General features: G+C 42.1%; 1 protein-coding gene across 3 annotated transcripts in view; it reads left to right on the forward strand.

The window, feature by feature from the left end:
• Positions 1-27,294, forward strand: part of LOC124594937 (regulator of chromosome condensation) — a 101,268-nt gene that overhangs the window by 9,758 nt on the left and 64,216 nt on the right. For all 3 annotated transcript variants that reach the window (XM_047133437.1, XM_047133438.1, XM_047133439.1), the window contains exon 2: positions 481-615. In XM_047133437.1, coding sequence (XP_046989393.1) covers positions 525-615 — 91 coding nt within the window. In that variant the 5' untranslated portion in view covers positions 481-524. The remainder of the gene's footprint in view (positions 1-480; positions 616-27,294) is intronic.

Here is a 27,294-nt window from a genome sequence, read left to right on the forward strand (position 1 = left end):
GGTGGTGTTTCTAATCTTGCAGCATTCTTAGTTTGTTGAGCGATGAGTTTTAGCCATGACCAGGGAGTGGTTTCTGTCACAGTTTTGCACTATGATGTGTGCATAAAACACATCTGATGGAAAGTGTAGCATAAACTGTTGCTAATGCCCTAGTAAGTTAGTTTTTATACATTTTGTATGCAGATCAGTTTTGAAATAGGTATTAGCAGCACAGAGTGCATGTAAAGCACAATTATTCAAGACACTGTCCATTGTCATTCATGTTTTCGATACTGTCTAGCTCCGTATAGTTTGACATGTTTGTGGTATTGCAGATCCTTGAGTAGAAGTCATCAAATATTAAAAATGATCCACTGTGTTTGAGAAATGACACTTCTGCTTGTTTATAGTAGAGTTGAATCTTGAAATTCAAAACAATATTAAAAGTTTGTTAATCACTGAAACAAATTAATTGATTTGCTTTTGTTCTTAATTTTACAGGTGGTTTTATTTTTCACTCTTACATTAAAACGGAGGGGACCAACATGCCTGTCAGAAAAACTGCAACAAAACGGAAAAGCACAGCCAGGATTATTACTCCTGGCCTTCCCACTAAAACTTCAAGGAAGTCACGCTGTAAGTAGCGAAACTTATTTCCAGTTTTTATCTTTTCTTTCTACCCCCCCCCCCCCCCCCCCCAAATCTCTCCCCTTTGAAACAGCTCTCTATTAAGGAGCAGCGTAAAATGAACATTTTTCTTTTGAAGTTAAAGTGTGATGTTGTAAAGAGAAGTTTATTTTAAAATCTGTTCTTCTTCCTGTGATATGATTATGTTTAAATATACATAGTTGCCTTTATTGTATGGAAAATAAATGTAAAGTTGTTGTTTTGTTGGTTTTGTTCGCATATAAAAAATGCATATTTTAAAAATCTGGTTTCTACACAGCACCTAATCTTATTTACTCCACCTGAAATCTAAGTCTTTAGAGTTAGTCTAGAAACTATTTTCTATAACATAATCGAAATACCATGAGTATTGATGAAAAGTTCTCAAATTTGTAGCTTTTTAAATGGGACAAAGAAACCAAGAGTAGAAAGGTTGGTCAAGGATCCACAGTGTCAGATATTTAAAAAAAAAGAAAAGAAAAAAAAAAGAAAAAAATCTGTTTGGAATTATATTGCAAGGGTCTGGTTGAAAAGTTTTGTTTACTGAAGATAAAATTTTAAAGCAGTTTTCCCTGAGATCATGTGGATAAGTCCATGCATCCAGTTTTGGATCCCTCTCAAACATTTAACTCCAGTCACTCATTGCCAGAGCCAGCCAGTTGTATAGAACTGAAAATTCCCTCGGATGTGGATGTAGATATCTTTATATAATACATAGTATTCGTGCATCAAACCCTGGAAATACCCACCTACATGATCCCCAAAATGCACAAACCCGACAATCCCGGATGCCCCATTGCAGCTGGTTATTGTGCCCCCACTGAAAGAATTTCGGCCTTTATTGACCAACCTCTCCAATAAATTGCCCATAATTTAGCTTCCCACAGCAAAGACATCTGTCACTTCCTTCACCAACTCTTCACCATCCCCCCTCTTTTACCTCCTGGTTCCCTACTTTTCATAGTTGATGCCACCTCCCTATACACCAACATCCCTCATGCCCATGGTCTTACTGCTGTTGAACACTTCTTTTCTCAACATCCGTCAGACTCCAAACCCAATACCTTGTTCCTCATACATCTTACTCTCTTTATCCTAACACACAACTGCTTCTCATTTGAAGGGAAGGTATATAAACAAATTTGCGACACAGCCATGGGCACTCGCATGGCATCCTGCTATGCCAAGCTTTTTATAGGCCATCTAGAAGAGACCTTCCTAGCCTCCCATAACACCAAAACCCTAGTCTGGTTCAGGTTCATTGATGATATCATCATGACCTGGACTCACAGCCAAGGTACCCTGTCTTCATTCCTTCATAACCTCAACATCTTCTCTTCTATCTCCTTCAAATGGTCCTCCTCAACCCAGTGTGCCACCCTCCCAGATGTTGACCAGCCTCCCAGATGTTGACCAGCCTCCCAGATGTTGACCAGCCTCCCAGATGTTGACCAGCCTCCCAGATGTTGACCAGCCTCCCAGATGTTGACCAGCCTCCCAGATGTTGACCAGCCTCCCAGATGTTGACCAGCCTCCCAGATGTTGACCAGCCTCCCAGATGTTGACCAGCCTCCCAGATGTTGACCAGCCTCCCAGATGTTGACCAGCCTCCTCTGATGGCTCTATCTGCACCTCTGCCCACATTAAACCCACCAACAGTAGCTGCATTTTGACAGCTATCACCCCTTTCACACCAAAAAATCCCTCCCATACAGCCTGGCCACCCAAGGACAGTGTATCTGCAGTGACAAGAATTCCCTTGCTTAGTATGCTGAGGGTCTCACCAACACCTTCACAGACAGACACTATCCCCTGAACCTAGTCCGCAAACAGATTCCCGTGCCATTTCCCCTCACACCCCCAATTCTCCCACCATCCCCTAGAACCAACCACAAAGGAGTGTCCCCATCTTCACCCAGTACCACCTCAGACTGGAACAACTGAACCACATCCTTCACTAGGGCTTTGATTACCTATCATCATGCCCTGCAATGAGGAACATCCTACCCAAGATACCTCCCACCCCTCCTAAAATGGCGTTCTGTCAGCCAACCAACCGCCACATCATCCTAGTCCATCCCTATGCCAATCCCAACCCCTTGACACAAAGATCATATACCAGTGGAAGACCCAGATTAGAGACCTGCCCAATCCACACAACCAGCACTTCCCATTCCAGTTACAGGTTTATTTTACTCTATCAGGAGCAGGGCCACTTGTGAAAGCAGCCATGTCATTTACCAGGTCTGCTGCAATCATTGCACAGCTTTTTATATTGGTATGACTACCAACCAGCTGTCCATTAGGATGAATGGCCTCCGCCAACTGTACCCAAGAGCAAAGTAGACCACCCTGTGGTACAACGTGCAGATGAGCATAACAGACTTGATTTCAGTGGCTCCTTCACTACCCAAGCTATCTGGATCTCCACCACCAGCTTTTTTGAACTGTGATTATGAGAGTCAGCCTTACAACACATTCTCCGCTCCTGTAATTATAGTGGCCTCAACCTACAGTAACATACTGTCTGCACACCCTCCACCCAACAGTCCCCCCCCCCCCCCCCCCCCCCCCCCCCCCCCCCGCTCCGTTCTATCATCTCCTCCCCATTCTCATTCATCTCCACCCTGTTTATTTGCAGCCCTCTGCCAACACATTTGCCCATCTTTCCCTACTCCTCTCCTTTTTTTTCCCCACTTCCCTGCCCCACAACTTCTTGACGCTGTGCCTGTTGGTGGTCTACTGCCTGCACACTCCATCAGACAGCATTCTTCTCTCTCCCCACTTGTACTATACTATCCCTTCCTCTTCCCCACCCCTCCATATTGCTGCTTTCATCCCATGTGATAGTTGTATTCTGGCACAAGATGCTGGAGTTTGTGTGTGTGTGTGTGTGTGTGTGTGTGTGTGTGTGTTTGTTTTACTGATGAAGTCTGTGGCCGAAAGCTTTATGCAAGTGTCTTTTAATTGTTCCTGTCAGCAACTTGATGTGTCTTCTTTACAGTAAGTAGCAATCTGTCTTTTCTTACATTGTTAGTATTTGTGTATGTAATTTTTGAAAGAGTTATATCGTGTCCCCGCCCCTTGCATTTGTTGTAGTAAATGTGCAATGTATAAACGTCATACATATTAAAATGTACATCAGAGATCTGTTTTTACATCAGAGATCTGTTCTCTTTTCAAAAATTACATTGTAGTTTTAGTGGTAGTGAAAAATGTGTCCTATACGGAGTGAAGAGACCTTAGGCTAAGCTGTAGATTAGTCTGTCACAATAACAATGATTCTGAGGGGAACCACTATCACACTGGAGCCCTTGTTTGCTGTTTTTAGCAGTATGATCAGTTTCATATAAATTAACGCTAGTGTTGACTTCGGTAGACATGCACTTTCAGGATGTGGTGAAATTGGCAGTACTGCTGTTCTAGCAGTGTTACAGGTCAGCGCTATTTTTCGGTAATGAAACTTGTAGTGATAGCTGCCTCAGCCATGTAGCCTAAAGTCAAGGTTAAGTTGGAAGGTTTAGTTGCAGGCAGAAACAATCAAAAAACTGCAAAACATTTAAGCTTTCCAATAAAATTCTTCTTTGGAAATACACACACACACACACACACACACACACACACACACACACACACAAGGACACTCATTCACACTGCCACAGCTTGCACACACATGGCCACTCTCTCTGGTTTTTACATTTTGGAAAGCTCAAATGGTTAGCAGCCTATTCATTGTACCTGTGTACAGCTCTGTGACTCCTCTGTGATGATTAGCAATCTACTCTTCTCATATTAATCATCATTATTGACTCAACAGCCCCTTGTGAGCCTTGGCCTTACGTGGAAGATGATTTCATTCGTCTATGTTTAGCGCTGAAGTCCTCAGATTCTGAATGCCAAGTTTCCTTATGTCCTCTCTGACACCTTCCCCCCACCTCCCTCCTCATTCCTTGTGGCACTCACTGAATATTTTCTTAATTATTCTGTTGTTTGCTCTCAGTATATGTTCTGTCCAGTCCAGCCTGTTAATATTAATGTAGCTTACAATGTCTGATTCCATTATGTAGCCTGTATAATTTGTATTTGAATCTCCTCCTCCAGATACCATTTTCTTTCACTAGACCAAGAATTTCTCTGAGGCTCTTTCTTTCAAGTATGTCATGTTGCTTTTAATCAAATTTTGTTTATATCCATATCTTGAAACCTTCTGTTAGCACTGGCCCCTCTAAAACTTTATAGTTATAATTTCCATAAAAGCACCGTGAGACAAAGTTGGCATTGGATGCACTTAAAACACTCTGAAATATCTTGACCACAATTTTATGATTCCAATAAGCAGTTTACGCCTGCTATCATAGATAAATATTGACCAGATAAGATGTATTAAGTTCAACGAGTTTTTACTTACTCTTAATAATGATATTAAGAATTTGCCTTTGAGAATGACCTAATGTCGAAATGTGTGAAGTGTATTGGAGCAATAAAATTGTGGTAAAGACATTTCAAAGCATTTGAGTGATATTTATACATCATAACTTTAGTTTTACTGAACAGCAGTTAGATTTCAGATGTTTCTTGGGCCCATATTAGCACTTGTTAGCAGACAATATATTTTACTGGCTTTAAGACCTGGCTTTGTTCTTACAGTCTACTTCTGATTCAAGGCAAGTGAAACTACACATGAAGCCAAACTTGTGTAAACCAATTTCTGTGGATGGAGGCTCATTAAGATAATCTTTTTTAATTACAGGCATATACTTAGATTTCCATTCATTAACATATAGCTTAATCTTTCTAGTGGACCTTTCAAGACAAACCTTCTTCTTGCAGTAGCATCAGTATCATCTGCATGTGCCGGTACTTGAAATGATTTGTATGGAATAGTCCCCATTATATTGATGCCCACATTTTTTATAATCTTTTCCAAGTCTGTGTTAAATAGGACAGACAATATCTCCCTGCATTACTTCAGTTTTTGTTGTAACAGCACTTGATAGCATAGTCTGTGTTTTAACTTGAGTGCAGGTGTTTTTCGTACTAGCGTAAGGCTCTCAATTTAATAGATATCTGTAACTCTTCCATTGCTATATACAGTTCACTTCTGTCAGTACTGATGCAGGTTGATCTGAAGTCTATGAAGAGGTGGTGTATCAATCCTAATTTCTTACATTTTCCTACTATTTGCTCCATCGTGAAGATCTGATCATCAGTAGATCTTCCTTGACGAAATCCACATTGATAGTCACTGACAGAATTTTCAGTACAGTGTGCAAGCCTATTAAAGAGGATATTGGAGAATACTTTATATGCTGTAGGTAATAGGCAAGTTCTCTCATAGTTAAAGCACACCATGATGTCACCTTATGTGTGTACTGGACATAAGATACCTGTGCTCCAGTCATCAAGGATACCTCCATCTGTCCAAGTTGTAATTACAAGCTTTTGGAACTGCTTGCTAAGTTCCTTTTCTGTATTTTGATTGAGTTCTCTTGAACTAGATCCATTCCTGGAGCCTTATTATTCTTCAGCTTCTTGATGGCTACCTCCATTTCCTCAGCAGTTAGTTTTGGTTCCTCTGTTTCTGAGTTCCCTGTATTTACAGAAGGCATCTTTGGTTCTGAGCAAAATCATCACTTAGCAATTCGTCAAAGTGTTGAGTCCACCTTAACATGTTGCTTCACCTCTACTCAAAATTTAGCCATCTGTATATCTAAATATGTTGGAAACGAGAGGCAATACTAACCTTACGACTTATCTTAGAAGAAAGATTAAGAAAAGGCAAACCTACGTTTCTAGCATTTGTAGACTTAGAGAAAGCTTTTGACAACGTTAACTGGAATACTCTCTTTCAAATTCTGAAGGTGGGAGGGGTAAAATACGGGGAGCGAAAGGCTATTTACAATTTGTACAGAAACCAGATGGCAGTTATAAGAGTCGAGGGGCATGAAAGGGAAGCAGTGGTTCGGAAAGGAGTGAGACAGGGTTGTAGCCTCTCCCCGATGTTATTCAATCTGTATATTGAGCAAGCAGTAAAGGAAACAAAAGAAAAATTCGGAGTAGGTATTAAAATTCATGGAGAAGAAGTAAAAACTTTGAGGTTCGCCGACGACATTGTAATTCTGTCAGAGACAGCAAAGGACTTGGAAGAGCAGTTGAATGGAATGGACAGTGTCTTGAAAGGAGGATATAAGATGAACGTCAACAAAAGCAAAACGAAGATAATGGAATGTAGTCAAATTAAATCGGGTGATGCTGAGAGGATTAGATTAGGAAATGAGACACTTAAAGTAGTAAAGGAGTTTTGCTATTTGGGGAGCAAAATAACTGATTACGGTTGAAGTAGAGAGGATATAAAATGTAGACTGGCAATGGCAAGGAAAGCATTTCTGAAGAAGAGAAATTTGTTAACATCGAGTATAGATTTAAGTGTCAGGAAGTCGTTTCTGAAAGTATTTTTATGGAGTGTAGCCATGTATGGAAGTGAAACGTGGACGATAACCAGTTTGGACAAGAAGAGAATAGAAGCTTTCGAAATGTGGTGCTACAGAAGAATGCTGAAGATAAGGTGGGTAGATCACGTAACTAATGAGGAGGTATTGAATAGGATTGGGGAGAAGAGAAGTTTGTGGCACAACTTGACTAGAAGAAGGGATCGGTTGGTAGGACATGTTTTGAGGCATCAAGGGATCACAAATTTAGCATTGGAGGGCAGCGTGGAGGGTAAAAATCGTAGAGGGAGACCAAGAGATCAATACACTAAGCAGATTCAGAAGGATGTAGGTTGCAGTAGGTACTGGGAGATGAAGAAGCTTGCACAGGATAGAGTAGCATGGAGAGCTGCATCAAACCAGTCTCAGGACTGAAGACCACAACAACAATATCTAAATAAATTTGTCGTAGACTGGAAATCCATTTGCCTGTTCTTTTAAGTGTTGATAAAAAGCTCTCATCTTATTCATCCTTTCAGCTGTTCCATTTCTCCAGTTCTTTCATTTCATGCTACCCCCCCCTCCACTCCCTGCCGCCTTTGTTTTTGTGTGCCTCCTTCTTTCTCTTCTTGCTGTTCTGTAATTGTCTACAGATCTTCGGGTATGATTTACCTAGTTGCATTCTCTATTTCAGGCTTAATTTTTGATTGCTGTTAAATGTATACTACACTAAACCAGCCATTGTGTGTAGTCTGATTTACTCTTCCTAAACCTTTGGTAGTGGCTTCTGTAAGGATTTCTTTCAGGTTTCTCCATATTTTCTCAATACTCTCATTGTCAGGAAAATGTGCCAGGCCTTTCTTGAATAGGTCACAAAATCTTTGAGCTGTTTCAGCTCCTTGACCTTTTCAGTCTGGCATTTTCTTGTGTGAAATCTGTGAACCTTCCTTGCATCAAACATTCAACTTCTGATCATTGCTATTACAAGGCAATGGTCAAAGTCAACATTGACACCTCTATAGCTTCTAACGTTTACTAGGTTGGACACACGTCGTGCATGTATTAGGAGATCATCAATTTGATGAAAAGTATTTCCAACCGGAGATTTCCACATCATTTTTTCATATGTCTGTGGTTAAAAGTTACACTACCCCCTACCATATTTCTACATCTACATTTGTGTCTGTACCCTGCAAACCACCATGAAGTGCATGGCAGAGGGTATGTTCCATTGTACCAATTGTTGGGATTTCTTTCCATTCCATTCACATATGGAGTGTTGGAGGAATGATTTTTTAAATGCCTCTGTGTGTGCTGTAATTATTCTAATCTTGTCCTCATGATCCCATGGTGAGTGAAACTTAGGGGGTTACTCTATTCCTGGAGTCATTATTTAAAGCAGATTCTTAAAACTGTGTTAATAGACATTCTTAGGATAGCTTCGATCTATCTTCAAAAGTCTTCCAGTTCAGTTTCTTCAGTGTCTCTGTAACACTTTCCCACAAGTCAAACAAACTTGTGACGATTTGTTCTGGCCTTCTCTGTATATATTCAGTATCCTCTGTTAGTCTTATTTGGTATGGATCCCACACATTTAACCATTATTCTAGAATGGCTCACAAGAGTGATTTGGAAGCAATCTCCTTTGTTGACTGATTGCACTGCCCCAGTATTCTACCGTGATCATTTTATTTCACATCCCTACAAAGTGTTACACCCAGGTATTCGTATGAGTTGGCCAATTCCAACAGTGAGTCATTGGTATTATAGTCATAGGTTACTACATTTTTTTCATTTTGTGAAGTGCACAATCTTACTCTTATGAACATTTAAAGCAAGTTGCCAATCTCTGCGCCACTCTGAAATCTTATCAAGAACTGACTGAATATTTATGCAGCTTCTTTCAGAAAGTACTTGATTGTAATAACTGCGTCATCTGGAAAAAGCCTGATTTTACTGTTAATGTCATCTGCAAGATCATTAATATACATTATGACTGGCAGGGGTCCTAAACCACTTCCCTGGAGCACACACAAAGTTACTTCTACATCTGACGATGACTCTCCATCCAAGATCACATGCTGTGTCCTCCGTACCAAAAAATCCTCAATCTCGCCACGAATTTCACTCGAACCCCGTATGATTGTCCTTTTGACAATAAGCGTAGGTGCAGTGCTGAGTCAAATGCTTTTCAGAAATCAAGAAATATTGCATCTCCCTGGCTGCCTTGATCAAAGCTTTCAGTATGTCATGTGACAAAAGTGGAAGTGGGTTTCACATGATCGATGTTTTCGAAATCCATGCTGGTTGGCATTGAGATGGCCATTCTTTCAAGATACTTTATTAAGTTGGAGCTCTGAATATGTATTATGTTGGAGCTCTGAATATGTTCTATGACTCTACAACAAATCTACGTCAAGTATACTGGACAGCAGTTTTGTGGATCACTTTACTAACCTTCTTGCAGACGGGTGTGACCTGTGCTTTCTTCCAAGAACTAGGCATGGTTTTTTGTTCAAGGGATTTGCATCAGACTATTGGTAGAAGAGAGGCTAATTCAGCCATAATTTTAGTATAGAATGTGATAGGAATTCCATCGGGCCCTGGAACTTCGTTAAATTTTAAGGATTTCAGCTGTTTCTCTACACCACTGACACTAATACTTATTTCATTCACCTTTTCAGTGCTATGAGGTTTAAATTGTGGCAATTCTCTTGGGTTTCCCTTTGCAAAGGAGCATTTGAAAATGGAGTTAAGCATTTCAGGTTTTGCTTTGCTACCCTCAATTTCGTTTGCTAGGGACTGGACACTAACTTTGGTGCCACTAATAGCGTTTGTGTATGACACAAATTTCTTTGGGTTTTCTGGAAGATCATTTGACAATATTCTGCTATGATAGTCACTGAAGCCTTCATGTGTTGCTCTCTTGACAGCCAAATGTGTTTCATTTAGCATCTCCGTATCTATAACCACATGGTTGATTTTTATTTGCATTATGCAGTAGTCTGTTTCTTTAGAAGTTTCTTTACAGCAACTGTAAACCTCCTATTGTGGATTGTTTTGGATACTTATCTATCCAGTCAACTATTCTGTTAAACTTGAGTGGTAGTTCCTCCACATGCTCCTGCCTGGTGCTGAAAGTTTAATGTTCCTCATTGAGATAAGATGACACTACTGATTTTTACTGGACATATGTATCTTTCTGGTTGTTTTTGTTGTCCTTTGCACTTTGGTAATCATTGTTGCCGCAACTGCATCATGATCACTGGTACCAGTTTGTGTGGGCATCCTCAAAGAGGTCAGGTCTGTTTGTTGCCATTAGATCCAAGATATTTCCATCATAAGTGGGGCTTCGAACTATCTGTTCTGGGTAGCTTTCAGACAAGGCATTGGTGACTTATCATGCCCACCACTAACAAAACTTAAGTTATTAAAGTCTCCACCAATGATTACAGTATGACTGGGGAATTTATGTATAAGTGAAATGAGGTTTTCTCTGAAGTTTTCGGTTACATCAGGAGAAAAACATGGGTGATAGAATTCTATTACCATTGTATGGCCGGCTGGAGTGTCTGAGCGGTTCTAGGCACTAAAATCTGGAACTGCGCGACCGCTACAGTCACAGGTTCGAATCCTGCCTTGGGCATGGATGTGTGTGATGTCCTTAGGTTAGTTAGGTTTAATTAGTTCTAAGTTCTAGGGGACTGATGACCTCAGATGTTAAGTCCCATAGTGCTCAGAGCCATTTGAACCATGTTTGCCCACGCATGATATGAGTCTTGCCCAGTGTCACATACAGCTTCAGTTTCTGTCAGTGGATTTGAGTTTGTTGTCTACTGCAAAATCATGCCGCCTCCATTTCCTATTAGTCCATCCTTTCGATATACACTTAAATTTTCCCGAAAAATCTCTCTGCTATCAATTTCATTGTTTGAACAAGCTTTCTGTTTCTAGTCTTAGGTGCGCTTCACTGCTTTTCAGGAGCACTTCAAATTCTGGCACTACATTGCAAATGCTTGGATATTTAACCATTAGGATTTTAGTACTCTCACCTGTGAGATGCATTTCTGTCAATGTCTCACTGGTACTTCTGGGTTTCCTACAGCTATCATTATCTTGATTGGATGGAGAGTCACGTTATCTAAAATCCCTCACATACATTCAGCTACCTGAGTAGCAGCCTTTAATGTGTAGTGCGAACCTGACCCAATTGGTTGGATCCTATGGTTCTCAAACCCTATGGAGCAAATCGTCAAAGTTGCTGCCTAGTTTGTCACAGAACCTTTGAAGTCTTTCCATTTGACTAGGAACCAAGGGGCTGAGATCTATTATGGGAACAGTGCTGGAAATTGTGAATTTCGTTGAAACTCCTTGTGCAAGGCTGGTCTTCTCAATCTTCTCTGCCGGTTGCTGGAGTGATTCAAGTATGACCTCGGAGCCCAGATGATAGGCACCATTTGTTCCAACGTGCATCACGATAGGCAGTTGGTTGCACCCTGTTCCCAAAGGCTGCCAAAATAACCTCTTCAACATGTTGACTGAGGCCCACAGGCATATACGCTGAATACATCTGGTGTCCTTTCCTGTCCCTTGCTGCTATATACCTGTGGGACGCAATTATGTGCCACATATTTGAACTGCCAATGATTAATAGACCTCTATTCTTCTAAGTTTGCCACCTCTTGATACCGGATGAAGCAAATTCCCCAAAATATGTGAAGTGAGTCCGACGGGCTCATTTCAGTGAAAGACAGCCCCTCAAACTTGTTTATTAGGGGGCTCAGTGTAACTCCCTGAGTGCTCTCTGGTTCCCTTCCATCCTGTACAAGACGCCTAGTCCTACCATTTAAACACCACTTGCATTCTGTTGGACAAGTAATGATGTATCCCGTACTTTCTACAGAGAGACAGGATCCACAGGAGAGGATAGTACTTTAGATACCTCTGGTGCTGGTGCTGCAGGTACATGATTCTCAGGAACTCTTCCAACAAAACGAATTGCAGCAGCTGCCAATCATTTGACATTAGTCAGGGCAATTTCCAGCTGCTTACGAACATTAATCAACTCATCCCAAATTAGATAACAGCATTTTGGGTGGTACAATGTATTACAGGACAGTGGACAAATAACTTTAAGTAAGCTTGCTGATTATCTCTTAATATGTTGAGCTTAAAAGTTACTAATTTCGTATAAGAATTTTCATATACACAAAGTGAGATTTCTATTAAGCCAACAGAAAAACGGTTTCCTAAAACTTTTTGAGGTTAATTCTAGATCTTAGCAAACTTGGAAACAAAGTTGATTTAGATGGATGTTGATAATATATGTGGCCACTACTCTTTAGGGGAAAGCTAAATGTAACACAACATGTTGGTTATAATATACACAACAGTTACTAAATCACAAAGGTTGATTTGCGACAAATTAGATTATGCACAGGGCAATGGTAATTTCCGAAAATTCTCAAAAGTGCACATTTATTTCCACTGATGTACAATGTAATTCAGGGATGGATCTATTCTTTGGTGGTAGCTATGACTCTCAAATGTTGATTTACTATGAAATAAGTTACATATCCAAAACACTCATAATGGTAACTTACGAAAATATAGTTTTGTAAGCAGCTAGAAATTCTCAGAAATAACCTGTTTCTCATGTAATTATATAATGAAATTAGAGAGTGATTATTTTGAACCAGGATAGGCCTACGGTTCTCAAAAATCGTAAGAGAGCACAAACATGTTTAAGCCTACAATTCATGATAACAGTAAGAATTTATCACAGCACTCTCAAATGTTCGAAATTTCACAATGTATCACAATACAAACGGGTATTGATGCAGTCAGTAAAGGATTATGCAGAAGCGATGCAAACAGTAAAATATGTGAATCTACACTTTCAACTTGGCGCACGAATTTTGCACTTGCAGTGTCGAAAAATATCAAAAATGTGCAGCACCACCAGAGCAAGTCTTCTTCCTGTTGCAGCTAACAATGCTAACCCATTTCTTGGGGAAGCAAAATGTATAAGTCTGATCCCATTGTCATTTGAGTTATCATGTAGACTCTATTTTCCAGTGCAAGACTGATAATGCACCCTTTCCTGTTTTTAGCGTTTACATCGCCAAAATTTACCTTACTGTCTCTTCTTGAATATTCATTGTATACTTCATCTAGCTTGTCATAAAAAGCCCCCTCCTGTTCTTCGCTCTAGCACGGATAACTATAGCTGAATTTCCTTCTGAGTCTGCACAGTCATAGTGGTTTCACATGGAAGTATATAATAAGGTGGTTTCTTTTCCTCTTTTCAACAAAACCAGTATCAAACATGAGATCTTTCTTTTGGCAGCTATAAAAAGAAGTTGCCCCCCCCCCCCCCCCCACATCTCTCTCTCTCTCTCTCTCTCTCTCTCTCTCTCTCTCTCTTCCTCTCTGTCTGCTGTACATCTACATTGCACCGGATGAATGCATTTCGACAGGTATATGGGCGAGAGACAGGTTGTCAGGTGGAATGGGCAGAGTGGGAAAAAGGGTGAGGAGCAGAATGGAGGGATGGGGAAGAGTGGACGACACCTCGACAGAAGGCAGCAGGTACACAATGTAGGCATGCGAGAAAAATGGTGCACGGGACAGGAGTGACGTGTACCAGAACTGGTGTTTGTCAGTGATTAGGTTGCAAGGGGACAGAACAATGGGGGGGGAAGGAGAGACTTGGTGAAGAAGGTGTAGCTGTAGGGCATCAACAGAGTTAGAGACCAGTAGGATTATATGTGAACAAAGGATATGTCACAAGGATAACTCAAATCTGCATGGTTCAGAAAAGCTGGGGGTGGGGATATAGCCATTGAAATTGGACCTATTTTACTCAGCAATGTGCTCTGCCACTGGGTAGTCAACTCTGCTCTTAGCCACAGTTTAGCTGTGGCCATTCTTTCACTTGGGTAGTTGGTTGGTGGTCATGCCCACATAAAATACTCAGTATTAATTGCAGCAGAGCTGGTATGTGGAATGGTTGCTTTCACTGGTGGCTCTCCTTCTGATAGGGCAGAATAAGCCTGTAGGTAGGTTGTGCTAAGTGGGCAGATAAGAGGGATCTTGTGCCTCGGGTCTTCCTTCCACCTCTAGTCTTTCACAAGGATGTGATCCATGTGGCAAGGAGTTGGGAATGTGAGTGGCACAGGAATGGTCCTGGATATTGTGTAAGTTGGGAGAGCTAGCTAGGTGTGCCTCAGTTCATGGCAGAATTGAATGGTGAGTTTCTGATTTCTGTGCTATATACCAGATATATTATTAAAATAATAAGTTACCTGAAATGGAAAGAACTGCATGAAAGTGATTTTAATGAACATAAACTGCATTTTCATTAGAAAAGTTTTAAACTATTTCTTTCCTGGCTCAGAGGATAAAAAAAAACTGCAAAAAGCAATTGCTTAAACCATGTTACCTGAACTTCAGTGAGAGTTTTATTAGTGTGTAACTCCATCATGAGATGACAATGCATTCTGAGTCATTAGAAATTAAGCCATAATTCAGATGTGGGAGGCCAGAGTTCTTCATTTTAATACACAACAAAAGAATGTGGTGTGGCTAGTGGTCTAGTGGTAGGACTTAACTTCACCTGCAAGCACCAGTACGTAATTTTCAGTGAAAATGTAGGTTATAAGAATTTTGGTTCTTGTGAATTATTTTGTATAAACAGAAAACTGTACACCAACCATGAACTAACAACAGAAGCTGTAACAATTACTTTCAAAACCAGTCCGTGGTGACTTATTGCTGCGAGACCAGGGCAGTATGGCAAGGCATATTCAGTCGTGGCATTGTTGCTTCATGACAGTGCACATCCCCATTCTGGTGGTGCCACTCAAAACCTTATTCAACAATTCGGTTGGGAACAGTTCAATTACGCACTGTAACAGCCCCAATTTCTCACCTTCTGACTTCCATTTGTTCTTGAACTTGATTTTGGAGGACAGCAATGGTGACATGAAAAACAGTGTCCAGCAGTGGTTGTCTTCACTGGTGGAAATGTCTCTTCGCAGAAATGTAAAAAAAAAAAAAGTTTAAGAAATGCTGTTTCTTGTAAAAATAAATTTTGGTTTGGAACACGTTCTTGAGTTTTTATCCGAAACGGCACTTACTTTTCGGACATGCCACATATATGAGAACACAACTGAGAAATTGCCTTCTAAGAATAGAATAAGAGCTACTAGAACAATTCTGTTGTTACTGATCATTCCTTGCCATATTAACTACTAAAGGCTTGTTCAAGTGGGGACTAGACAGCCTGCACAGGCAGCGGCCTCCACCTTCTGGTGTCTGCTGCATATTTTGGCATTGCCCTGGTTCAACAGAAGACTGGTACCTCTATTAAATTAGTCGTTCCTGCAGTGGGGATGTGTCATATTGTGGTTCTCTACAGACACTGCAGCAGACAGATGTGAAAAATGTTGGAAGAGATCAAAAGATTAATTGATTTGGTGTGTGCATGTGTATTTTTGTACAATATGCACCATATGGCATTAAAAGTGTTGAAAAAGTTGGCACTGTAGAAGGAAATTGGCACCAGTCTGAATCATTTGAAGTAAATGCACGTTTATATAATATATACTACCACATAAATATTTTTGTGTAAAATACAGTGTAATTGATGTACAGTGGAATCTTGCATAGCGAGCATAATTTGTTTCGGAATCGTACTCATTGTGTGACACACTCGTTAAGCAAAACAATTCATCCCATATAAATTATTGTAAAATACGATAATGTGTTTCATCCAGAAAAGGTACTAAAAGATTTATCGTACTCATGCCATTTATTCAAAGAAAATTATACATACAGTTTTATGTACTTTATTATTCACAATACATAACTAATTCTTTTTTACAAGGAAGCTATCTATAGTCATTTATTTCTGTTGATGCTTCAACACTTGGCAAAAGTGCGACACAGCATTATTGTCAAATGAATTTGCAGCGCGGCTAGCCGCTGCTTTATTGGGGTGATGATTTTCAATGTATGATGCAACCAATTCCCATGCTTTCGGCATTTCTCTTATTGTGCCAGAAAATTGTTGCTTTGCTATTACCTCTCCCCCGCCCTCCTGTGAAGAATGAAGAACTCCTCTCCACAACTTCTGCTGTGAAACACACTGCAACCCCATAAGCTCTTCGGTGGTAATTTCTTGGCTGTCACCTTCCACAAGATCAATATAATTGTTATCCATTTCTAGTCCAATACTCTTGTCAAAAGACACAATCTCGTTGACTATAGGCTCCACAGGTACTGATTCAAATGCCTCAAAATCACATTCGACAATGCACTCTGGCTAGAGCATCTTCCTAGCAGAAGAGAGAGTTCTCTTGATAGCCCCTTCCCATGCCTTTTCGATCATCATGACACAGGCAACAATGTTGAAGTGATATTTCCAAAACTATATGAGAGTGAGATGGTAGCTTCAGTCAACTCAAACAATGCTCGAAGAGGGCTTCGGTGCATAGCTTCTTAAAGTTAGAAGTAATCTGCTGGCCCATAAGCTGGAGTAACTGAGTGGTGTTGGGAGGCAGAAATTGGATCTTGATGAACTGAAATTCTTCAAAGATATGTTGTTGAAGGCCTGGAGAATGGGCAGCAGCTTTGTCCACAACAAGCGAGACGTGGAGTGGCAGATCCACCTTGAGCTTATATTTTTTCACCAAAGGACCAAACACTTCATTGATCCAGTCACAAAGAAGATCACATGTCACCCAAGCCTTGTTGTTGGATCTCCACATCACATTTAACATGCTCTTCTGATCTTTACACTTCTTAAAGGCTCATGGAGTTTCTGAATGGTAAACAAGCAGCGGTTTAGTTTTCAAGTCACCACTTGTATTGGTACAGAATAGCAGTGTGAGACAGTCTTTCATTGGCTTGAGACTGGGCAATGCTTTCTCCTCTGCTGTTATAAACGTACGCTTCAGCATCTTTTTCCAGAATAGACCTGTCTCGTCAGTACGAGCATTTTGAAGTTTCTGATGATGATCTCTGCTGCCTCTGTGTTGGAGCTGGCTGCCATGCCTCACAACACTATGGATGCCAGTTCTTCTCTTAAACTTCTTGAACCACCCAAGGCTTCCCTTAAACACTTCTTCGGCCAATGAGGATCTTGGCGTCGTCTTAATGAGGTTGGCAAAAATCGTTCTTGCCTTCTCGCAAATGATGTTCTCGTTAAGTGTCACCTTGCAATTTATTTTCATTTATCCATATAAGAAGCAACCTTTTGACATCATCCAGAATATGATACTGTTGTTTAGATACTCTTGTCACTCTGTTTGAAGCATCTGTCTCCATAATACTGTCTTTATTCTTGAGGATAGTGCAAATAGTTGATGTAGACCAATTGCATGTGCATTCTAAATCAGCAGTGCTCACACCACATTCATGATTTTCAGTGATTTTACATTTCATTTCTAAGGTCACTTGCCCTCACTTATGGTTGTCTGCATGTGGTTTTACCTTTGGGGACATTTCTACGAAGGTTATTAAAATTTCCACACAAAAAACGCTGTGTGAATTCAAGTTCAGAAAAATGTGCGATCATAAACTGTGGTAGCAGAAAGAATATTAAACCCAGCCTGCAGTACATACTAAAGACATTGTTCAGATACCATTGCCAACAATGAAAGGTGTTCATATTATGGAAAGTTTCCCCTGCTGCAAGCAAACAGCTGGTGACGTCAGATTATATCGTCGTCACTCATTATGCGAAACATTGCTAGTTAAATGAGTCAATTTTTTTACAGTTTGTTTGTGAATTGCACTTTATGGGAGGTGCTTGTTAAGCAAGATTCCACTGTAGTATCATCTTTGGATTAACTTAGAGTGAGCAGTTGTATATCTAGCCCAAAGCAGATAAGACATGTTCCTAATAATAATATAATATCATTCTGGAGGATTGTTTAAAAAAATTATCAGAGGCCAAGGTTAACATTTCAGTTTGTTGACAAGACACACAAAAGCAACAGAAGAAATGGTCTTCACCAAACCTCAGTTTTTACAGAAGGTTCTGAAATTCACCATAGCCTTAGAGTTTACTATTAATAGGACATTTTATTAATCTCAAGAGATTGTAAATAAAAGTAACAGTTGGTCATCACTGGAGCTACTGCTCATGTTTGCAGTTCACTCGCAACAAACGCCATTCAACAAATGGATTGCTGAGAGCTACTCACAATGTTTGAATCTTCAGAAAAATCAGTTTGGTGCAGTACTAAATCCTTTCATTTAAAAAGTAATTATCCCTTCAAACAATCCTTTCTCTAACTTTAAATTTTATCAGAGATATTCAGAAATTAGTAAGAAGGATGCATATTTTGCAGAGAAGAAATATTTTTTAACCAGCAGAAAAAAGCTCTGATCAGAGCACAAAAAGGGGAATGTGCTCCTGTTTAAATGACTGACTGAGAAGTGGGATACCAGTGCTCTCATTCTACCTTGCTTGGCATCTTAAAAATATTTCCAAAAATTTTGATGTGCAAACACATTCACACTTTTTTTTTTAGCATGCAGCTTGCCTCTCACTCCCACAAGCACTCCTAACTGTAACTCGCGCACACCCACTGATCCATTGCTGCGGGAAGGGAAATTTCCCTCTCAGTGGTAAGAAGATATTATTATTCCTGTCCTGGAACTGGGAAAGGACCCACATACTTTAACTAACTACTGGCCAATCTCTGATGAATGAGCTGTGTAAACTATAGGAACAAATATTCAGCCACTGTCTTTAATAGTAGCTTGAAGCTGGAGGGCACATTTTGACGATTCCAAATTAGCTTTCGCACTTTCTGGTCCACCACAGATCATCTGGTTCATATGGAATCTGCAGAACACAATGATTTTTCACATCCCCAACATCTGATAGCTGTGTTCTTTGATGTACAGAAGGCATACGATACCACCTGGCAACATCACATCCTTTCCACTCTACATGAGTGGGGTTTCTGGGACAATTTACGCATTTTTATCCAGAATTTTCTCTCTCTCCGATTTTTTGGGGTCTGGATATGTTTGACTCTCAGCAATCAGTTTATAAAGGAAACTAGAGTCCCTCAGAGATGGGTTATGAGCATAACGCAGTTCTCTACCACCATCAATGGTATTGTAAATGCATTAGGCCCCACAGTGTCTGTCACTGTATGTGGGTGATCTTTGCCTGTACTGTGCTTCTGCATCAGTATGCACCACTGAGTGCCTACTGCAAGGGGATGTTTGGATAGTACATGATCGGGTCCTGTATCACGGCTATCAGTTTTTCCCAGAAAATCATAAGTTGTGCATTTTTGCCAACTCTGCACTGGCACCTGCACCCAGAAATTTATCATGGTGACCAGTTACTTGAAGTCACTGGAACTTTACAATTCTTAGGTATTTTGTCAGCAAGCTACCTTGGCCGCCCCATGCCTGCCAGCTCAAGGCAACTTGCAGAAGAAGCTAAATGCTCTTTGTTTTCTTAGCAACTCCTTGTTGGGCCAGACCACATAGTTCTAAGATTCTACAAAGTGGTAGTTTTATGCTGCTTGGACGATGGATGTGTTGCCAATGGCTTGGCAGACCATTCCCACTGAGCCTGCTGGACCCTGTTCACCACACTGGCGTGCAGTTGGCAGCAGTCGCCTTCTGTGCGAATCCTATTGACAACCTCTTGGCAGAAACTGGTGTCCCACCACTGTGGGTTAGATGACAGCGGCTTCTGGCCAATTAAGCAGTCAAAATCTGTCAGGTGGCTACTCACCCATGTCACTCAACTCTCTTCCACAGCAAGAGTCAGATACTTTGCGCATTGTGAAAAACTGGATAGACCAGTTAAGATCTGACTTGACATCTATACCCTGCCCTTTGACATGGATGGAGCTCTTTTGTGCCCCCAAGAAGGATGCTGATCTTATCCTTCCAACACCTGTTTTGTCTGATCCTTCACAATTATTCTAATTCGGTATGCATGTATATGGACTGATCAAAAGTCAATGACTGGGTTGGTTTCACTTTTGCACATGCAAGGGGGCATGAGAAGTACCTCTGCTGAGTGCCTGTAGTGTATACATAGCATAGTTGGTTGCCATATGTCAGGCTTTGTGGTGTGTCCAATCCCTGACCATGGTGAACTTCCTAATCTCTAGCAATTCCATGAGTTGCATAAAAGGCATATCCCTGTGCTATCCCAAAAATCTATGGTTGCCAACATCCAGGATCCACTGGTTGACCTCTACAGCTCTGGAAAGACAGTGACTGAGCAACATAGGCATTCCGGGAAATGAACTCTCTGACCCTCTAGCTAAAGATGCAACTACAGAAGATCAACTTGACATCGGAATACTAAGTGCCAACCCCAACACAGTATTTTGAGGCTCTGGGAATTGGGATGGCAGGCTGCTATAACCCAAAATAAGCTGAGAGTGATTAAAGTGTCCACTAAGGTGTGGCATACAACTTTCCAGGCCTCTCGGAAAGATGCCATTGTGTTGTGCTGACTGCACATCAGCCACATGCGACTCATCTATGAGTTCCTTCTGTATTGAGAGGATCCTCCTCACTGTAGTCTACTGACAACAACACATGTTCTTCTTGAGTGCACCCTGCTGGCTGATCTGCAGCACGCTCTCAGCTCGCCTATCTCAAATACTTGTGGATGATGAGACAACTACTGTCAAAGTGTTGCATTTATGCATTTCCTGAGGGAGAGCGAATTTTACACTAAACACTCCTCTGCTTTCAGTGTTCGAGGTAGTTGTGGGGGAGGGGGGCAGAGCCTCCCCCTGCCGTGGGTACTCCCTTATGCGACTGCTAGTTACTTTCTTTCCCCTTCACCCTTTTGTACCTTTAGACCCTCTTGTGCAAGATGCCTCAGTTCTCTATTTTCTTTTGCCTATCATGTTACAACTGCTTTCTCACCCTTTTCCAAACTCTTTGACTTGCTTAAATAGTTAGAGCAGCCAGGTCTCCACTTTTTTTGCTTTTTACCTTTTTAGGTGTTTCTCTCACTGTAACAGGAAGAGTAGGGCAAGAGGATACTATTACATGTGCAGGTATAGATTCCCGAGGTGCAGGAAGGTCCAGTTGCACGTTGTTGTAGCTAGGTCTTAGGAGCATGAGAAAGCATGATAAATGATACTTCAATAACCATAAGCATAAATAGAGTGAGAGGCTGAGACATGTAGATTTGGTGGAAGGGGACAAAGGAAATACAGATGGAAGCAGGGACAGAGGTAGATGGAGGACAGTGATTTGTTTGTAGAGGCGGAGGTGAGAATGATGGGATAAAGAGATACCATCTATGAAGTGAGACGAGCTGATGTAGGTGATGAAAGGGGAGCCAGGTGGACTATGAAGAATCCCATTACATTCTGCCAAGTTTTATTGTGCAACTTGCCCTCGTGTTCTGCCATTTGGAAAGTCATCTCATCATTTGACTTTGGTGTATGTATGGTTGATGGTCATTCCTTCATAAAAAGCAGTGCAGTGGTTCCAGCAAAGCTATGCATGGCATGACAGTTTTTACAGGTTATAGTGCCTCTAATGGAGTAGAATATGCCAGTGACACGAATAGAATAGCTTGTAGTCGGTAGATGCGCATTACAGGTATTTCACTTTGGTGTTTCGTGCAACTGTTGCCTACGTGACAAGGTATTGAGGACAGAAATGTGTTAAGAATTGACTGATTCGTTTTTTAGATTGAACAGATAGAAGAGTATTGCTTTAGGAGGCTGGACTTCAGGGAGGATGTCCTCATTTTTAGAAAATATTTACAGTACACCTCATCCTCTCTCAGGGGTCAGACTACCCACCCCCTGTCCCAGGGAGGGGGCATGCGGTTCTTTCGTGAGTTCGCGTGTGGGGCACACAGGGGGCCCCAAGCTGTAGCAGCCCATTCATCTGTCCTAGGCTGCATGCCCTTCCCCGTGCCCCTCCCTCCTTTTCCTCACTTCTCCCCCTCTGCACCCTCCTTCCCCTCTCTTGGTGTCCTTACTTACATCGAATGGTCTATCCACCTGGTTTCCTGTATTGCTTGCAGTTTTGTTCCCCTTGCCTTTTCTTTTTCATCCATCCTTTTTGGAGTTCTTGTTCTCCATTTGGGGCTTGACCCCCATTTCTAAATTTTCTCTCCATTGTGTGAGGCATTTGGGAAGAACTCTCTCCCTAGCATCTGTGGTGTGGATACCTCCTCTCCCTCCCTTCCACTCTTCCTTCCACCGAAGCCGCCATGTGCCCTGCTAGGTCACCAGTATGTACAGCCAGTCAGTGTGGTGGGGCTGTTACACACCCATCTGGCTGAGCCCTCCTGACGACAAATGGATCACACTTCTGATACCTGAGCTGCTGCATCCCCATCTAGGAGTGATTGCTTGTCGTTCTGGAGCATCATACTCCCAGCAATGGCCGCTTTCCCAGACAGCTCTTGCTATGGCTGGGTGATGCATGTGGGGAGAGCCCCTGATTGGAGTGGGTGATATTGGGGTGGATGCTTTGCATGTGAAATGTATCAAGCTCCAGAAAACTGGCCATTGTTCTACAGCCATCTCTTTGGTTGGTAATGGATCATTGAATGCTGCTTTTTATGACCTTGCAGCCGTACTTTCCCTGGCTACACATTGGGAGGAGGGCCAGGCTCGCCAGCTTGGAGTGAAACACTTTTTCCCCTACGTGGTCTGCACTAGGATGGATGGGTACACATTCACTGGCTCAAAGCTGTTATTTTTTGTGGAAAATATCAGACAACTTCGTTGGGGAGGAGTGTGCCAATACGATGTGCTTGGGTTCGCTTTTGAGCAAAACTAGTTCTGCTGCACAGTCTGCTGCCGTTTGTGCCTGTTTTCATCTTGGCGATGTCCTGGTGTCGGTTACTCATCACCACTCTTTGAATAGGGTTCAGTGAGTCATTTTTCATAAAGACCTCATCTTTCAAACTGATGTGGAACTCTGTGTGGAGTCATCCTCCCAGAGAAGGTCAAGGTTATGTGTTATTGGTGTGACATGAAGCTGTACATCCCAACACTAATGAGGTGCTTTCGGTGTTTACGTTTTAGGCACGTTTTCCCGATGTACAGCAGAACCTCTTGTGTCATGAATGTGGACACCCACTCCCTGAAGGGAGCCCCTGTGTTTTGCCACCCATGTGTGTTAATTGTCAAAACTGCCACACTCCGCACTTGCCAGATTGCCCTACTTATCAGAAAGAAAAGAAGATACAGGAGTATAAGTTCCTTGATTCTTTGTCTTACACTTAGGCTCATCAGAAATATGACCAACTTTACCCTGTGTCAATAACTTCTACTTTTGATTCTGTTGCATCCTTTCCTCCTCCTCCTCCTCCTCTCTCTCTCTCTCTCTCTCTCTCTCTTTCTCTCTCCTCTCTCTCTCTCTCTCTCTCTTCCTTACCCCAAATCCCATCCCCCTACCCTTTCCACCGTGGTTCGCATGCCCTCCCCTCAAGATGTCACTCCACCTCCCAGGCCGAAGAAATGTCCCTCTTCTTTGACGCTCGGTGGTGACGGGGCTTCCTTAAGAGTTGTCAACCCCCCCCCCCCCCCCTCCCATCCCCTCTGGCTTCTCTCAGCCCAGAGGTCTACTACACAACTTGGCCAGAGGACACACAATATGTGTGCCCCAAGGTCACCTGCTCTCTTTTGGGCCCAGATCTCCAAATCTTGTAGAAGCCTGCTCTCCCTGTGTCCTGCCCTCCTCAACCTATGAAAGAGAAGAGGAAGAAGAAGACACAGGTGAAGCCCCCCTGGTACTCACGGAAGTGCCACCTTCAACCTTGCAACCCTAAGTCTGACCTCTTATTTAGGGATGCCACCCCATCCTCGTTGGTGACCGATGGTGACCCTGCAAGAACCCACCACTCACACTAAACCTCCAGAAACGTATCAGTTTAGCAAGTAAGTCCGTAATGATAGTATAAGGGTCATATGGTATAACTGGCCATGCTTCCCAGTTTTGCAATAGTGATAATTAAGTCAGTCCGTCCTTGAACTTTCATCCTACCTGTTATATAGATATGTGCCATAGCTTTATGTTCCCCTGGAGAGCCGCAGCAGCACTTTTAGATTCTGGAAGTGCATTATTACTATGTTTTACATAATGAAGTGGAAAGGAGGTTTTTTTGTGCAAATAATTTTTATATGGGCACCATTGTCGTGCATTTAAGAAACACCATAAAATGAACTTGCTCACACTGATTATAAGCTAACTATTAATAGTAAGAGAGCACGGTCTACCGCATGACTGTATCGAAAGGCATCCTATTGGTGACTGCTGATTATGGTGCACAGCCTGAAACTTGAGTGTACATTTGGTAAAGTTTGTATAAGATCGTACACCTTTGGTTATGCCGAAGTTATTTATTTATTAATATCAGCATTTCCTTTCTTTGTAAATTACTGGAAGATAGTATTGAAGATCCGTAGACTTCTCCTAATATCCGATTGAAAAAAGGCAACTTTTGTTAGCAAATATTTATTGATAAGAATTACTTGATCCGTGCCAGAATAAATGTACGTTCCCTACATACCTCTTTGCTAACATCACAAGTGATTACTGTATCGGCACATCCCACTGGCTCTGAAACCACCTCAGCTAGCCAGTGTGGGAATGTACTGTTCACTCCTTACTCTGTACTTACTGCAGTGCTGATACATTCACTGTCTATATGTGAAATAGCAAAACTGGAAATAAAGTATAATGCACTCTTGTCTGCAAATTAAGGGTACCTTACAACTCAGCAGTGTGCTTGGCTCAAGCTCTGTTGCCTCCCATTTGGATACCTGCTCCAGGCTTGTTCAATGGAACTGTAATCTTCCCCCCCCCCCCCTCCCGCATCCTCCCCTCCCCTCGCCTCCCCTTTTTCCTTCCTTCCTTAAACTGGTCGCCACGCAATAACCTTTGTGATAGTGACCACTTCCTGCTGATTCTCCAGTTTCTTCCTCTCTCCCGTAGCATCATGTTGATTGGCGTCTGTGCACCTCCCAGGTTGTGTTTACATACACCATCTTTGTCAGATCGTATTGATGAAGTCGTCCATAATCTGCCCGATAAGATAATCCGCACTGTCAGTATTGCCTTTCCCCATTTGACAGGCCCCATTCGCAGTCAGCCAATTCCAGGGTAGAGCATGGCCATTGTCATTTAGTTTCTTCTCTCCCTTTGTCATGGGTGTGGGCTAGCACGCTCCGAGGTTGTCAGTGGCAGTCTTCCATTCCAGTCCTTTCCCTCCCAGGTGGCCTTGTACAGATCCACCAGTTCTTGTAGGATACCTAGTGAACCATTTTGTGATGGTGTCAGCGTCAGCTTCTTATCCAGCTCCTGTCCTCCTCCGGAAACAGCAGGCTGAAGCTTCCCACTTATGTTTTACCCCTTGTCAGACAGACTGTACAATGAACCTTTCACTGAACGGGAGCTTCTTCTGGCCCTCTCTTCTTCCTATGATTCAGTTCCTGGCATTGATTCCATCCATAACCAATGGTTCAACACTCACTCTTCCACAACGACAGTAGGTCCTCCAGGTGTTTATTCGCAAAGGCATTTTTCGCTCTCAGTGTAGAGACAGTTTTGTGATCCCTGTCCTGAAGCATGGCAAGGATCTGTCATCCCTTGATAGTTACTGGCCAATCAGCCTGACCAATGTCCCCTGCAAGTTACTAGAATGGATGATGGCTCGTTGGCTCAGCTAGGTCCTTGAGTGTTGGGACTATATATCTCCTTACCAGTGCAGTTGTCAGGAGGAACGCTCACTGATTAATCATCTGCTTCAATTTGAAACCACAGTTCAGCAGGTCTTTTCTGAGTACCACCGTCATCTCGGTTTTCTTTGATCTCCATAAGGCCTATGACACAGTTTGGTGCCATTTGCTTCTGATACTGACAGCTCTAAATCTGCCAACCATGTGGTATATGTCTTCTGTTGGCACAGAACGCCATCTCTTGCCTGCCACTTGTGGACTTTTTACTGCAGAATGGATGGCCATCTACCGGCCTCTGCTTCATTAAATGGTCCTCAGTCGGCCAAGTTTTGTTATGTATGGACTCAGTGAGTGCCTTACAGGCTATCGTCGCTCGGAGTTTTTCCAACTGTCCCTTGGTCTCTGCCAACCTCCTGGCTGAACATGGTGTAGCGGTTTGATCTGTGTCCCCCGTCCCCCCGTCCCGGTCTAATAAACTTCGTACAAACAAGGAGGCTCCCACCATCCACCATGTGGTATTCTTCCCTTTGCCTCTTCTGATGGGAATCTACCATCCTCTGCTGTGGTGGTGGTGGTGGTGCCCCACCGCATGTAGAGTTTCTGGAGCACCCCTCCTCTCCCCCCCCCATTTCCACCCACCTCCCTCCTGTTCTTTCCTCTTTCTGCTGGCCTGATGTTCCTTTTCCCCTCTTAGTTTGGCCGCTACCCCTTCCCCTTGACTGGACTGTGCTGTTCGTTGTTCCTTCCTTGATTTCTGCTTTCCTTGATCATGGCGCCCAATGACCTCACTGTCTGGTCCCTCACTCTCTCCCCTCTCCCCATTTAACCATCCAACCACACACTTTTACCCTCCATACTTCCATATTTAATTACCCCTACAGCAGTAACAGTGATAAGGTGTATTAGTCAGACATTGAACTTGTATTTCAGGGGTGCTTGGAACACACTGTTTTTACTGCGGACCTGGTGTCTGGTAATAGAACCCTATGTTTTATTAAACAGACCTCCCTTACCTGCATTTTAATTTGTACTGAGTCAATGAACAGTCTCCAGGCTATTGACCAATGTTATTCTTGTCACACTGTGATATTTGCTACTCAAGATCTTCTCTTTGAACTCAGTCATACTACCTGCTTAGCTGTCTTTGTCTGTGTCACAAGTCATGTGGGTATTCCAGAGAATGAACTGAGCAGTCATTTGAGTAGAGAAGCCATTACTCACCCAACATTCACTTTGACTGTCCCAGGCACAGATTTTTGGGTGTAGATACAACCTCTACTCATTCGGACATGTAACTTCTAGTGGGCCACTGCTGCATTCTCTAATAAACTCTCCACTATCAAGGAGATTATGGCTGCATAGTGCTGCTGCTCCTGTTCCTCCTGGAAAGAATCCACTATCCTGTCATCTCTGCCTCCTCCAGGAATTCAGAATCTTTATTTTTTGTTTGAAAGAATGTAATCATAATATTGTTACTGTTTATGTGCAGTAATTTTAGGTAATTC

The sequence above is a fragment of the Schistocerca americana genome, chromosome 2 (assembly GCF_021461395.2).
Source record: "Schistocerca americana isolate TAMUIC-IGC-003095 chromosome 2, iqSchAmer2.1, whole genome shotgun sequence".
NCBI classification, from domain to species: domain Eukaryota; kingdom Metazoa; phylum Arthropoda; class Insecta; order Orthoptera; family Acrididae; genus Schistocerca; species Schistocerca americana.